Here is a 12,948-nt window from a genome sequence, read left to right as displayed (position 1 = left end):
TGGGGATACCAACTCAACTCTGGAATATATTATGGACATTATGGAATTATTCTGTAGTTTTTTGGGTGTCACGTTTAATTGGAGCAAATACTTCTGCCACTAAATGATAAGGTAGTGGTAAGGATAGTAATTTAAGAGGGTTGGACTATCAGGACAGTTATTAAATATTTGGGGATAGAAATCTTACCCAAAGTATTTAGATTTGTTAAAATGAATTTAAGCCCTTTTGATTAAAAATATCAGCGCTAGCATAAAGATGTGGAATAAGATGCCACTAAATAAAGCAGACAGGATCCGTTTGCTAAAGATTCTCCAGAATCCTAGTAGCTATAATCTATAGTAAGTGCGAGAAATAAATGGTTACAATTCGAGCTAATTCTATCTGAACAGTTTCAGTAAGAGCCTGGCAGTTTATCGAAGCCGCTCTTGCACCATAATCTGGTGGAGACATTGTGCAGTCACCATGACAGATCTAATAGCCACTCATGACAGATGTATCTGCCATCAGCCATTAAGGCACAAGTTGGGGATGTGTGGACTGACTGCGTCCCACTTGAGGGTGATACCTGACAGGCTGATAACCTTTAAAGCCTTTAATAAATGTTCACATGGAGAACGTGTCTCAGGGTGCTCAGGATCCTTTTTCTTCAGGATCTTTTTCCTGAAGAAGGAAAGCAAGGGTCTTCTTATTTTCGCAGATGCAGCCATCTTACAGACAGCACGCAGCACATGCGGTGTGTGTAAAAGTACAGAAAGTGATGTGTATTGTAGGAGCGAGAGGGAAAGGGAGGGATTTCAGTTGTGACTCGACCATGTGTCCTATCCGAGGCAGCAGGAAATAGTAAAAATTCTGTATTGTAGCTTGAGAAAAGGTCGTTTTAATTATTTGATTCAGTATTTTCCTGTAAAAAGCTGTTCTCACAAATGCGATTTTCTTTCTGGTTTTGAGATCCAGAAAAGGATGTCAAAACCGGAGGAAAATGCTTGAGTCTGTCCCCATTTATTCTCAGGGACAAAACCGTACAAACTGGACCGGAGTACATCAGAATGCATTACTTTCCCGTTTGTTGCGTTCTGTGACCGAACACAAAACAGCTACAAACTGCAGTTTTGTGTACGATTTACAAACCTGAACAACCCAGATCCGGCACTAAATACAATGTAAATCAATGGTGCCGGATCCGTTTTTTTCGATTTGTTCAGCTGGTTGTATTAAATCAAACTGAAGCGTTTTCCTCTGGTTTTGAGATCCTCTGCTTGACCACAAAAACAGAAAGAAAATCGCATATGTGGAAGTAGCCTTAACATGCAGCTTGAACTCATAGACAATGTCTGTGACCCTTCTTTCCTGACCATTCAACTGAAAGACAGAAGGAGAGGAACTCGAAATTCCATATAAGCCTATATGAGCCTCATTTTTTTTTGCACACACACAACTAAATAATTCTTTTCTCTAGGATGAGTTTTTTAGAATTCCTCTCAGGTTTTAAAATTAGAATATACATTTTTGGGAAAAACAAGCAACTTAATATTCCAGCGCATGAGGTCAAAATGGCGAATATCTCCACAGCCACCATGTATTTCCCTCTTGTACTCAGATAAGCCGGGATCATAGCAATCCAAACACTGCAGAACACCAGCATGCTGAAGGTGATGGATTTAGCTTCATTAAAAGTGTCCGGTAATGTCCTCACCATGAAAGCCAGAACAAAGCTCACCACTGCCAGGAACCCCATATAACCTAAGACAGAGTAGAACCAGATATCTGACCCTTCATTACACCGAACGATGATCTTCTCATGATAAGTGTGATAGTCCAGCTCCTGATGAGGAGGAGAACCAGATAACCAAAAACAGCAAATAAGAGCTTGAAACGAGGAACAAATAAAAACCACATAATTGGCTTTTTTTATATCCATCCACCTTTTCCAGAAACTATTGGGCTTAGTGGCTTTAAAAGCAATGAAAACGGTGATAGTCTTAGACAATACACAAGAAACAGTGATTGAAAAGAAGATTGCAAATGAGGTTTGTCTGAGCATGCAGGTGATGTTCTCTGGACGTCCAAGAAAGAGAAACACGCAGAGGAAGCTCAACAAGATGGAGATCAGAAGAATGAAGCTCACAGTTCTGTTATTGGCTTTGACAATAGGAGTGTCCCAACAAAATATACATTTTCCTAAAATGAATAGTGTTAATAAAGAAAAAAGTAAAATAACTACTATAAAAATAATGACCAAAGTATCATGTTCATAAGACAGAAAGTCGTAAAGTTTAGGGACGCATTTTGTTCTTGAATTGTCAGGCCACTCTTCATCAGGACATTTTTGACAATTTTCATTGTCTATAGGAAAACAAGAAAACGCAGTAATTAGTGCAAGTTTTATCATTATTTACTAAATTTTAAAATTAGAAAATAAAGCCATACTGGGAAAAGCAAATAAATAAATAAAAATTCCTAACCTACCCACCTATCCCGTTTTCTACCTATCCAACAGGCAGAGGGTTTTATCTTAAAATACTGTCTTTCAAAATTATTAAAGACGACCACCTGAGTCAAACAGAAGAATTGTGTAATAAGTGGTCAAAATTAAAACTTAACATTTAATTAGAATATTTAGAAAATTGGTCCCAAGATATGGAGATACATAAACATAAACAAGAAGCAACGCGGCGGGTTGCCAAACAGGAAAAACTGGTACCCAAAACCAAGTCATACACTGAAAAGAGATGCTCGGCGGCACCAGAATGATAACCGGTTGGTCCTACCACTCAGATGAAAGGCTTCTGGATCCACAATTGTCCGGCTGGTGTTGATAGATGTGCACACCGTTGCTGTGGCAATTGCATAATGCAGGGTGGTCTGTAGTGCTGGCTGGCCCTAGTAATGCCCTAGAGCCCTACACTGGCCTATGTGACCGGATAGCGGTGAGCCGCCACCAGTCACCTACAGGAACCTCACCCTGGAATTTGTGCGCCCTAGAAGGCCCTCGCTTACCTGATCCCTACATGCACGTTTCGCTGAAAAAGATGAGTAACAGTCTCATCAGGGGAAACACAGTCTGCTTGGGCTGCACCTGTGCAGGGTGCACTGACAGAGATGTCAATTGTGCACTCTGCACAGAGACAAAGTTTCACCACGATCCAGATATGGATCAAAGTGGGCTGGTTAGCTATGAGGGAAGAGGGGGGTCAAGATGTAGAGCCCCTCTCCTAATAACTGAGACGCCTGGGCTGATGTAGCCTGAGTAGCACCTGAGGATCGCTACCTTTTGAAAAGAGAGCCAGCCTCAGAATGAGGCTTGGCTAAGACACGCCTGCCTCATTCGGAATAAGCGGTGCACGCCCGCGCATGCGCAGAGCGAATCATCGCATAGAAGGAGGAAGGCAAGGGGGCGGGCGTGGATGACAGCGATGACATCATCGCATCCTATCACGCTGATACAAGCGTGATCACATGACGGTTGCCAGGCGAACGGGACGCCATTCCCAGGCACCTCGGACCTCGCAGCTCCTGATATGCAGCTGCGCACAGTATGAATATGGTATTTAATGGCACAAAATTAATATAGGAATCAAGACTGTGTTGGCATCATACAGACACATATGGAGGGCATAGGGAAGAATGGAAATAAAAAAAGGAAGGGCAGGGGAACAGGGAGGGGACGGGAAAAGAATAATCATAAGAGAGTCAATGCAGTTATAGATCTCACCAGTGTGCTAAATAAAGCAGCTATAATTTAGCTGTTCATTAAGGCCCGTGGGTGAAACTGTGGCCAGAGTGTAAATCCAGCGGGATTCTCTCTGTAGTAACACGCGGTCCCAGTCTCCACCACGGGCCGAACGCGCAACTTTCTCAATTCCATTAGCCCGAAGGCAGTTTGCGTTCCCCTGGTGATGATCATGTACATGCTTGGATACTGTTGTGTCCCTGTTATTGGCAATGTCGCCAAGATGCTCGCCAAGGCGCCTGCGCAGCTCACGTTTCGTTTTTCCCACGTATTCCAGACCGCAATCGCAGGTGATCTTATAGATGACGCCCTGCGTCTTACAATTGATAAAATCCCTGATGGGGAAAGTTTTTGACAAATTCGAGCTGAAAAAGGTTTTACCAGGTTGGATGAAACCACAGGCTACACAGCCACTACACCTGAAACAGCCCGTGGGCCTGCGATTGAGCCAGGTGCCTTGCCTAGGGGCTGGTGTAAAGTGGCTGTGCACGAGAAGGTCCTTCAAATTACTTCCCCTTCTAAACGTTATCTGGGGGTAGTCATGCACGGCTTCCTTGATATCAGGGTCCATCATCAAGATGGACCAGTGTTTTTTAAGGATCCCTCGTATCCTATCGGCACAACCATCAAAGGTGCCCAACAATCGGATCTTCTGGTCCTGAGGCACTCTTACCCTGGGCACCAGGAGGTCCGAACGAGCCGTGTCGACCGCCCTATGATAGACCTGCCTGAGTACATTGTCAGGATAACCCCTGTTGAGAAATCTGGTCCTTAATTCATTAGCCCTTTCCTTAAATTCGGATCCCTCGGAGCAGTTGCGCCTAAGGCGCAGATACTGACCAAACGGAATGCCCCTCTTCAGGGGGGTAGGGTGGCTGCTGCTCCAGTGAAGGACCGAATTGGTGGAAGTAGGCTTCCTAAAGATAGTTGTAGAAAGTTCATCACTGCCCTTCCTAGATATAAAAATATCGAGGAACGGGAGGCTAACTGGATCCGATTCGTGTGTGAACCTCAGGCCTATGTCATTGCGATTAAGTTTTTCAACAAAATCACAGAAAGACGATTTGGAATCATTCCAAATGAGGAAGACGTCGTCAATGTAACGGGCCCACAGACCTATGGGCCCGGTACTTGACGACATCTCCACAGAGAACACACAGGTAGACTCCCACCAGCCCAGGAGCAGGTTGGCGTACGTCGGCGCACAGGAACTCAGCAAGGCACTCACAAAGGCGCTAGAACCAGTGGTAAAATAACTTCAAGACATCAAACAGGATATGAAGAGTATTGGAGGCAGGGTAGAGGAGCTGGAAACCACTCAATCCCAACTGATATCCTACACTGAGGTGACAACTACAGCCCTCACATCCTGCCAATAACATATGAACAAAATGGTAAACTGGATGGAAAACCAAGAAAATAGAGCGAGACGAAACAACCTCCATCTAAAAGGGGTCCCTGAATCTATCCAAGCAGAAGCTCTATCAGACGCCACCAAACAGATCTTCATCTCAATACTTGGGGACTCGAATCCATTAGAAATCAACATTGAAAGGGCACACAGATCGCTCAAGGCTAAGCTGGTCCCTCAGAATCTCCCAGAGATGTTATCTGTAGGTTGTTTCATTCTAGGGTTAGAGATGACATTCTGCGCACAGCAAGAAATAAGCTACCCTCAACAGTGGAAGGTTCAAACATCACCATCTTTCAAGATCTTGCTAGAATAACACTTTCTAAAGCATCCTGAGACCCTTGACAGAGGTTCTCTGACACAAGAACATTCCCTATAGATGGCTCTTCCCTTTTGGGGTCTCACTCACAGTAGAAGGAAAGAGATACACTTTGAGAGAGCTTTTGGAATTACCAGAACTTCTACAACTTCTGAAGATCAACAATCTCGACATCCCAGGGTGGTCTCCCATTCATGATCTTAATATCATGCCTGGTATACCACCACCTACTCCCTGGGAAACATTGGTAGAAGAAAAATGAAACAAGATTTGTAGACGTCAGAGGAAACCTCGTCAGAGGTTCGTAGACGTGAGAGACCTCCAGCAGGATGGAAGAGGACCAGTGGCGTCTCTAGCTTTCAAATTTTGGGGGGGCACACTGGGGGCCAGGACAAAAGTAGGGGGGGGGGGCAGCTATAACAACGATACATTTACACAAGTGCGCTTAGAAATGCTGCGATACTTTACCCAATACCAAAAAGTGCAACAGGGAAGAAAAGTCCTGCTGTCTGGTTTAAAAAAAAAAAAAACTCACTCAGATTTCAACATGTCCTAGCTGCCTGTGGATGACACTTTTATGGGGGGGGGGGGGATCTGTGGATGACACTGCTATGAGATCTTTGGATGACACATACCGTATATAGCATCTTATGCTATATGTGTCATCCACAGATCCACCCCATGACAGTGTCATCCCCTTTCCCCCCTCCATAACAGTGTCATCCACAGATCTCCCTCCCTATAACAGTGTCATCCACAGATCCCCCTCCCCGCCTCTCACAGGAGTGTACATTTGACATTTCTAAACTGTAATCCATATCCTGCAGTAACTTTAACTTTAAATCAGGATTAAGCGGCCACATATCTCTACTAGTACCTTAACCTTACACCACTCGGCTAGCTTTGGTAACAGGGCCAGGCTACAGCCTACAGATACTGCCTGTTAGTTGTTACCGAGCGAGTGCTGATTTTTGCAGGTCAGAGCATACGGATTACAGTTTAGAAGAAATGTACACTCCTGAGAGCGGTCCAGACCACTGGCGGATCAGGAGCCTGGTCTTGGGAGGGGCACTTCCATATTATTTTCTGTCCTCCGCCACAGAACAAGGGTGCTTATAGAACAGACTACACAGTGTAGAGGTATACTGTACATTGTGTGGCACAGTGTAGAGGTATACTCTACATTGTGTAGCACAGTGTAGAGGTATACTGTACATTGTGTGGCACAGTATAGAGGTATACTGTATATTGTGTGGCACAGTGTAGGCTATATGTGTATAACATAAACATATTTCACATGAAAACGTATTACTTGGCTTGGCCCTTGGGGATCTTGGACGCCACTTCAACACTTTGGCCGGAGGTTTGGCAGAGCTGATGTTTTATCCTAATGATGTTTTATCCTAATGAGAAAGATTTCATAATAGGGATTTGGAGAAGGGGCAGAGGGGTTACAGAGCAGGGAGAGGCTGGTGCTGCTACTAGGGTGTCATACAATGGGGGAGTAATAAAGCCCACCATAATGCCCCCGCAGTAGAAATAATTCTCCTTATAATGTGACAATGCAAAAATACCCCCTTGTAATGCCCTCAGTTGAGCTAATGTCCCCCATAATGTGCCAGTATAAAATGCCCCTATATAGTGCCCCCAGTAAATGCCCCATAGTGCTCCTCTTCCCCCTTCCTCTAAGTGCCCCCCATAAGGTACCAGTATAAAATGCTCCATATATCGTTCCCCAGTAGATGCCCTCAGTGTCCCCCCATAATTTTCAAGTATAAAATACCCCTGCTTAGTGCCCCCCGTAGATGACTCCATAGTACTCCTCTCCCCCTTCCTCATAGTACCCACCATGTGTCCCAGTATAAAATGCTACTGTAGAGAACCCCCCATATAAAATACCCCTTATTTGTGGCCTCAGTAGATGCCCCTATAGTGCCCACAAATATTGTGCCAGTAATAAGTGCCCTCAATTACGTGCCAGTAACAAGAGCCCCCCATCATGTGCCAGTAATAAGAGCTCCCAATGTGCCAGTAATAAGAGCCCAGCCCCCATCACGTGCCAGTAATAAGAGTCCCCCCAATGTTCCAGTAACAAGAGCCCCCATCATGTGCCAGTAATAAGCCCCCCATCATGTGCCAGTAACAAGCCCCCCATCATTTGCCAGTATTGTAATAAGCCCCCCATCACGTACCAGTAATAAGCCCCCATCATGTGCCAGTAATAAGCCCCCCATCATGTGCCAGTATTGTAATAAGCCCCCCATCATGTGCCAGTAATAAGCCCCCCATCATGTGCCAGTAATAAGCCCCCATCATGTGCCAATATTGTAATAAGCCCCCCATCCATCATGCGCGAGTAATAAGCCTCCCCATCATGTGCCAGTAATAAACCCCCCCATCATGTGCCAGTAATAAGCCCCTCACAATGTGCCAGTAATAAGCCTCCCATCATGTGCCAGTAATAAGCCCCCATCATGTGCCAGTAATAAGCCTCCCATCATGTGCCAGTAATAAGCCCCCCATCATGTGCCAGTATTGTAATAAGCCCCCATCATGTGCCAGTAATAAGCCCCCCATGTGCCAGTAATAAGCCCCCCCAATGTGCCAGTAATAAGCCCCCAATGTGCCAGTAATAAGCCCCCCAATGTGCCAGTAATAAGCCCCCCAATGTGCCAGTAATAAGCCCCCCAATGTGCCAGTAACAAGAGCCCCCCTAATGTGCCTGTAAAACTATTGTAAAAAAAAAAAAAAACACTTATACTTACCTACATGTCAGCGATGCGATGCAGACCTCTTCCGGCCTGCGTCCCACGCTGTATGGCTCAGACGGCCGATGACGTCATTGCGCCGCCTGCGCTGGCCTCTGATAGGCTGCAGGCCTATTGCCTGCAGCCTATCAAAGGAAGGGGAAGGGACACGCCTCTCCCTCCCCTGCACCGCGGCAGCACAGGCAGATTACTATGGAGATGAGCGCAATGGAAGCGCTCATCTCCTTGTGCCCGATTGCGGCGGCTCACTTGGATGTAGGGGGGGCCATGGCCCCCTCTGCCCCCCCCCCTCCCGGCGACGCAACTGAAGAGGACCCCACCTGATTCAATCAGCAGAGAATTGGTTTAAAGTTTAAAGTTATCACCCATTTCACGGCGACGTTTTAAAGGGACACTGACAAGCCCTATAAACATATTTAGTTATTCCTATGCAGTCATAGATCTATTAAAGTGTATTCCAATGATATAAGAGTACCCCCTGTCCGCATTGTAAACCATGTAAAAACAACTTTATATTCATCTGTCATTCATATTTCTTTATGCCCAAGGGGCGTTTTTTCACATTTCTTTATGCCCGAGGGGTGTTTTTTCTCATACCTTTGTGCCCAGCCGCGCCCCAACTGTCATTTCCTACCGCCGCCCAGCTCATTATTATTCACTGCGCTGGGCGGCTCTTACATTCCCCAATCCTGTCAGATCCTGTGCATGCCCGATAGAGACTTATGGGCATCGGCCTGAATCAGATCATCTGCGCATGCACCGGATACATGTATCCGGCACCCTCCCAAGCCTGAAATTGAATGCGTCTGCGTCCCGTTTTCTTCTATGCGGCTGCTCTCTGTCTCCTGCTGCGCCTGCGCCGAGTCTCTCCTCCAAGGCACTCATATCCAGCGGTTCAGAACGCTGATGTCATCCGAAATTCTGATAGTAAATACGCCTGCGCCGGCCAAGAAACTCTTCTCTCCGCCCTCATTGCGCGGGATCTGATAGGATAGGGGACTGTAAGAGCCGCCCAGCGTAGTGAATAATAATGAGCTGGGCGGCGCTAAGAATCGACAGTTGAGGCGCGGCTGGGCACAAAGGTATGAGAAAAACCACCCCTTGGGCATAAAGAAATGTGAAAAAACGCCCCTTGGGCATAAAAAAATGTGATTGACAGATGAATATAAAGTTGTTTTTACATGGTTTACAATGCGGACAGGGGGTACTCTTATATCATTGGAATACACTTTAATAGATCTATGACTGCATAGGAATAACTAAATATGTTTATAGGGCTTGTCAGTGTCTCTTTAAGTGTTTTCCCCTTCTTATTATGAGTAAGAATGTGAGCAGTTAAAAGTTGACAGGTCGGGGCCGCTCAATACGTCTAACCAGGGGGCAGCGGTTCTGCTTCACGGTTGGCACACACAGACCCCATTGGGATGACCCCGTCCTGTCATTAACTTTGTCACTAATGGGCAAGATCAGGCCCCAGTGCTTTTAGCACTCTGAACAAGCTTGTCTTATCTGTTATCCCTCTCCACCACAGAGTGATGAGATTTCCAGACCTAGCCCTGATGCTGGCTGGATGATTAGACAGTCTAAATGTTCTCATTTCAGTTTTACTGGCTGAATTGCTATTTTGTATGTTATTGTTTCATAAGTTCCAGGTTAACACAACCCTCAACTCCCTCTTCCCCCCGTCTCACACCTAGGGCATTAACGGGTGACACACCACACAGACACCTATCACCTTCACGTCTGGATAAATCTGAACGAATCTCCCCCAAGACTAACAATGGCCAACTATAAATGTATCTCCTATAATGCAAGAGGCCTTAACTCAGCTATAAAAAGAAGTCAAATACTGCACCATTTCAAAAAGGACCGAGTTGACATTCTTTTACTATGAGAAACACACTTCCAAAAACCAAAAACCCCCTCCTTCCATAGACATGGCTCTCTGATCACACTAGCCAACTTATACGCCCCAAACACTCAACAGCCACCCTGGATCCGATCCACAATGACTTTAATAGATAGTCTAAGAAAGGGTAAATTAATTGTTGGAGGCGACCTTAACGTGGCTTCGGATCCTCTTATAGACACCTCCTCTGGGAAATCCTCCCTTTCATACAAAGCACTCAAGCACATAAAGAAATTCCTACAACTTATATCCCTTAAAGAAGCCTAGCACTTTTCACATCCCTCAGAGACTTTATTCTTCACTCAATCCTACACAACTCATACCACAGGATTGATTATTTTTTCCTCCACCATACATCTATAAATAGAATACAATCAGTTAACATAAGATCTAGTGTTCAATCAGATCATTTCCCGGTAGAATTGGTACTAGAACTATCTGAATACAGACCCTCCAGATCACCATGGCGCCTCAATGAAACTCTATTATCTATACCAAACGTATACTCCAAAATTCTAAAATCCTTAGATCATTACTGTCAACACAACATGAACACTGAAGTCTCTACTTGTCACCGCCAGCTCTCTGAGAAGGTCTGGCAGACGTTCTTCTGTACCTCATGCATGATGTTCTTTGTTTTGGTTTCACTTTGTCATCTCCTTTCCTACTCCCAGCTGTCACCAATTTACACTAATTGCCTCCCTTTATATTCCCTCCCATACTGCCTCACTTTGCGGTTTATACTACTTCCTGGATTGAAGTGATCACTGCTGGAGACTTCTGTTACTGCTTGTTCAGATAAGTCCTTTCATGTATTGTGTTTCCTTGCTGACTTGATTCTAGGTGACCCTGACTCCCTCCGTATTAAGTGCAGGGAGCCGGTGGTCGTGTCCTCTCACTATTATAGGGTTTTCAGGTGTCACACAGTCTAGGTACGAGGGCATGCAATTGTCTACCTCTGAGACCATTGTATGTGCTTAGCAGTCAGGGTGAGCTCTTAGGGTTTTACAGGGGTCACCTTTATGCTCCTTAGTTTGGGATTAAGCCAGTCGGATGTTTATCCATCACTTCCAGCTATCTGCAACATCATCCGTGACACTACTCCAATAGTATGGGAAGCACACAAGGCCACAATAAGAGGAGAACTTATATCAATAGGCACATACCAGAAAAAACAGAGATACTCACAAATACAACACCTTTAACAAGAGATTGGCAAGCTGGAGAAACTTCGCAAACATTCTCTAGCCATATCCCACCTCCAGCAGCTCACTTCGGCATGTCTACAGTTACGCGACATCTTAAATAAAAATCTCTATTTTATGCCCACAGAGATAAAGCATCAAAATTAATGATGTCCTTAATCAAGAGACGAAAACCCTGCACACATATTTCTGAAATACGGACAAAAGAAGGCTCCTTAGGAATAAATCCAGCAGAGATAGAACAGGAATTCATAAAGTTTTACACATCCCTCTATCAGATTAAGCCACAAGATACAAAAAAATAAAAAATCGGCTATTACAGACTTTCTATGAAAATTATCTCTCCCCTATCTCCCAGCCACTGCCCATGAGGACCTACTAAAACCTTTCTCTGTGATGGAGATCAGATCCACCCTCTCGAAGTGCCAGAATGGCAAAGCACCCCGCCCATATGGTTTCCCATGTACATTCGTGGCCAAAAGTTTTGAGAATGACACAAATATTAGTTTTCACAAAGTTTGCTGCTAAACTGCTTTTAGATCTTTGTTTCAGTTGTTTCTGTGATGTAGTGAAATATACCGTATTTTTCGCCGTATAAGACGCACTTTTTCTTCCCCCAAAATGGGGTGAAAATGCCCCTGCGTCTTATACGGCGAATGCAGTCAGTTTTACATCGCTGGCAGCGATGTAAAGCGAGCGGGGACTCAGGGAGGGACTGGGAGGAGGAGCTGGGGCCGGCAATAGCGGCGGGGCGGTGCAGTCACTTTACTAAAGGCCCGCCCCGCCGCTCCGGTGTACTAATAAAATATGTCATATTCAATTAATGGTTATTAAATATGCCCCTTTATGCCTAATAGTACCTTAAATCCTAAGCGCATCCGTACAATGCAGGCCGGGCGGGCGGCAGCGTAACTCCCTGATGTCACGTGCCTGCGCCGCCTACTTTATGAATGAAGCAGGCGGCGCAGGCAAGTGACGTCAGTGAGTGACGCGCCGCCTGCCCGGCCTGCCGGCATTGTACTGAAGCGCTTAGGATTTAAGGTACTATTAGGAATAAAGAGGCATATTTAATAACTATTAATTGAATAAGACATATTATATTAGTATACTGGAGCAGCGGGGGATCTGTGGATGGCACAGTTATGGGCTGGGAGGGTCTGTGGATGACACATGTATAACAGTGCCATCCACAGATCCCCCCCCTGTAACAGTGCCAGCCACAGATCCCCCCATAACAGTGTCTGTCATCCACAGTTCCCCCATAACAGTGTCCGTCATCCACAGTTCCCCCCATAACAGTGTCCGTCATCCACAGATCCCCCCATAACAGTGTCTGTCATCCACAGATCCCCCCATAACAGTGTCTGTCATCCACAGATCCCCCCATAACAGTGTCCGTCATCCACAGATCCCCCCATAACAGTGTCCGTCATCCACAGATCCCCCCATAACAGTGTCCGTCATCCACAGATCCCCCCATAACAGTGTCCGTCATCCACAGATCCCCCCATAACAGTGTCCGTCATCCACAGATCCCCCCATAACAGTGTCCGTCATCCACAGATCCCCAGTAATAGTGCCATCCACAGACCACCTAGTTCCAAA

General features: G+C 45.5%; 1 protein-coding gene across 1 annotated transcript in view; it reads right to left on the bottom strand.

Annotated features, from left to right (window-relative positions):
- Positions 1 to 631: 631 nt before the first annotated feature.
- The window catches only part of LOC122922573 (vomeronasal type-2 receptor 26-like), a 54,201-nt gene continuing 41,884 nt past the window's right edge, over positions 632 to 12,948 (bottom strand). The window contains exons 2-3 of the mRNA XM_044273233.1: positions 1,595 to 2,179; positions 632 to 708 (exon numbers count right to left, since the gene is read on the bottom strand). Coding sequence (XP_044129168.1) covers positions 632 to 708; positions 1,595 to 2,179 — 662 coding nt within the window. The remainder of the gene's footprint in view (positions 709 to 1,594; positions 2,180 to 12,948) is intronic.

Source organism: Bufo gargarizans, unplaced genomic scaffold, assembly GCF_014858855.1.
Source record: "Bufo gargarizans isolate SCDJY-AF-19 unplaced genomic scaffold, ASM1485885v1 fragScaff_scaffold_486_pilon, whole genome shotgun sequence".
Taxonomy (NCBI): Eukaryota; Metazoa; Chordata; class Amphibia; order Anura; family Bufonidae; genus Bufo; species Bufo gargarizans.
The sequence above is the reverse complement of the archived record's forward strand: the minus strand, read 5'-3'. Positions and strand labels throughout refer to the sequence as shown.